The sequence below is a fragment of the Salvelinus sp. IW2-2015 genome, unplaced genomic scaffold (genome assembly GCF_002910315.2).
Source record: "Salvelinus sp. IW2-2015 unplaced genomic scaffold, ASM291031v2 Un_scaffold4824, whole genome shotgun sequence".
NCBI lineage: Eukaryota > Metazoa > Chordata > Actinopteri > Salmoniformes > Salmonidae > Salvelinus > Salvelinus sp. IW2-2015.
Window position 1 is genome coordinate 7,761 of NW_019946093.1, and position 3,133 is coordinate 10,893.

The 3,133-nt window shown below is 42.8% G+C and overlaps 1 protein-coding gene across 1 annotated transcript in view; it reads left to right on the forward strand.

Annotated features, from left to right (window-relative positions):
* The window catches only part of LOC112077682 (uncharacterized), a 4,483-nt gene extending 2,658 nt beyond the window's left edge, over positions 1–1,825 (forward strand). The window contains exon 3 of the mRNA XM_070441798.1: positions 1,698–1,825. Within this exon, the coding sequence (XP_070297899.1) occupies positions 1,698–1,825 (128 nt within the window). The remainder of the gene's footprint in view (positions 1–1,697) is intronic.
* The last annotated feature ends 1,308 nt before the right edge of the window (positions 1,826–3,133 follow it).

The window sequence follows — 3,133 nt, forward strand, 5'->3', positions numbered from 1 at the left end:
AAAACACTTTTAGCAAGTCTAATTGTCAGTGATTAGAGTAGTGTAAATGAAGTACACAGAGAAAGTGCAACTATACAAACACTACACAAGACCAACGCTGCAGACTGAGGAAAATATCATTTATTTCTCTCCATATACCCAAATCAGTCAACATGTCAACATGGAGAATCACAACAAAACATGTCCCAGTTTTCATGCTACTACAGTAGTGTGCATAACACTGTTAGCTCAGCAAACAACAGACAAACTTAAAATACTGTATCCAGTACAGGTTACAATTACAGTAAATAACAACAACAACAAACATAAAAATTATCAGAAAAAAACTGACAATATTGTACAGAAAATACTACAGTAAACATACTATACATTATCTCTTCGCCTAGCTGGATCTGGCCAGAGAATGTCATCAACATCACAAGCAATATCGTCATTAGCAAGACAACGCGGGAAGAACCGTCTTGAATGTCGAATCCATCCTTGCACAGCTGCGGCGTCGACTTGGTCACAGGCGTCCTCCATGGCCTGAATGAGGGGTACCTGAGCCTGGGGCTGGAGATCGTAAACCTTCCACCGCCATGCAGAGAAAAACTCTTCGATAGGGTTTAGAAACGGAGAGTATGGTGGAAGGTATAGTACTGTCAACTGTRGATGGTGTTGAAACCAGTTCTGGACCAAAGCAGAGCGGTGGAATGACACATTGTCCCAGATGACCGTGTATTGCATCTGGTGCATTTCATTACCTACTGTGACGATGTGGTGCAATCGGTCCATAAATTAGAGAATGTGAGGTGTGTTGTAAAGGCCCATTTTGGCATGATGGAGGACAACCCCATGCTGTGAAATGGCAGCGCAAAGGGTGATGTTACCCCCACGTTGCCCTGTGACATTGATTATAGCCCTGTGGCCAATGATATTTCTGCCTCGCCTTCTTGCTTTTGTGAGGTTGAACCCTGCCTCATCAGTATACAGTATATGAATTCATGCAGTATTTCCTCAGCATCCATCTGCAAAACTCCCTGAAGTACAGTGAAAGACAAGATTGTGTAGTTCAGGATAGGTCTAGTATACAGTCAATGTAATAAAGTCATGTGTGCAGTATGCAACATCACAGTGCTAAAGTGAACAATACAAACCTCCACATACTCATGCCGCAGCCGTTTGACCCTCTCTGAATTCCGCTCAAAAGGCACCCGATAAAGTTGTTTCATTTGAACCTGATGTCTTTTCAGGATGCGTGCCAGTGTTGACTGAGAGACCTGATGGACATTATTGAAAATGGCATGGTCACCGATAATGTTGGCTTGTAGTTCTCTGAGCCTGATAGCATTATTGGCCAAACCATGTCTATTATCTCTCTCTCTTGTTCTTGCGTGAATATGGGCCCCCTTCCTCCTTGTCGTTCCCAACCCTCAATCCTATGTAGAGAATAATACATGTAACTTACTGTACAACCGTTACAGGAAGAGGTATCACAAGTGTTGATATGGTGCATACAATAAGCAGCTGATTACTGTACTGTAGACAGATTTCTTTTACCTGTTTTCCTGTCGAAAAGTCCTTATGACAGATGCCACTGTATATCTGCTAAGATTTGGCTGAACTCTCAGTCCAGCCTCCCTCAGCGTCAATTGCACTAATGTCATTTGATAAGTTTGGTCCTCTTCTTCTTTGTGCACATTCTCCTCCTGCTTCAGGTCTTCCTCGACCTTTGACTCTGACCTCGGCCTCTGCCTCTGCCTCTTCCTCTACCTCCTCCTCTGTGTACTCCTCCTCTCACCCTCACTCTTCTTCTGACTCCTTCATTTTGGTTGAAGGCAGGTGAACCTACCTCCTGCATTTGTATAGTGCTTAAACCTGATTGGTGTGTCTACAATTTAGCAATCATGTGTTTGTGCACCTGATGGCTGTGTTTAACGATTGGCTCATAGGTGTGGTAATTTGACAGTCAGTGCTTTGGAATTGCAAGGAAGTGACATCATGATATACTTCTGTGTCTGATGTAAAACAGTCTGTTTAGTGTTTTGCAAATCACTGTGTGTAATGTTTTGCAAATAGTGTGAAGCTGACAATGTGCTTACAGTTGTGCAAATCTAGCCTTGTGTTTTGCTCCTTTGTAGTGTGTCAGCAATCGTAAAAAACTGTAAAATACAAGCTCATGTGAGTGATTACTCCAGATTTACAGTATTATTTAATATTTTGTTACACAGTTGGCCCTCTGATCCTGGAGAGCCGCTGCCTATCCAATAACTGAGGGAGAAATCTATGACTCTGAGCTGTACAAATAGATATCAGGAAACAAACCGAACCCCAGGTTGATTTCTACAAAGATGGAGTATTCATCAGGAATGATTACACAGGAGAGATGACCATCCTGCAGTATCAAGTCAGATGAAGGCTCCTACAAGTGTAATCTAATGAAAGAGATCACCAGAGAGCTGGGTGACAGTGAGAGGTGAGAAGAGCTGTGTGGTGTGTGTGTGGTGTGGTGTGTGTGTGTGTGTGTGTGTGTGTGTGTGTGTGTGTGTGTGTGTGTGTGGTGTGTGTGTGGTGTGTGTGTGTGTGTGTGTGTGTGTGTGTGTGTGTGTGTGTGTGTGTGGTTGTGTGTGTGTGTTGTGTGTGTGTGTGTTGTGGTGGTGGTGTGTGTGTGTGTTGATGGGTAAACATGTGTTTTGATTTTCCCTCCAGGTTCCATTGTCTCCATCTCTGTGCTGCCCAGCTGCGCTGTGGTGGTTTTACTGGTTGCGTCTCCCTTTCTACTGGTGTCTATCGTGCTCATGGTGAAATGCTGCAGGGCTGAGGTGACCGCTTTTATTTCAGTGTGTATCTACCAATCAACTTATCAGTTTGATATCTCTTTCTTTATGTCATCCTCTTTATATCACTCAAATGGTTCATTTCAAATGTAAATAGCAAAGTGACCAGGGGAATATATTTTTGTTAAATGTGTTCTATGGAAATGTTCTCTCCCAGAAAAGCAAACTAACCTCATTATTACTTATGATGGATTACATTTTAGTGCTGTTCAGTTGAAAGGCAGTGGAATCAGTTTAACTCCAATGCTTTCTCTCCGTCCGTTATATTCCTTTAGGCCTGGTGTTCAACAGCCAATATCTTCAATACGAGTTACCAT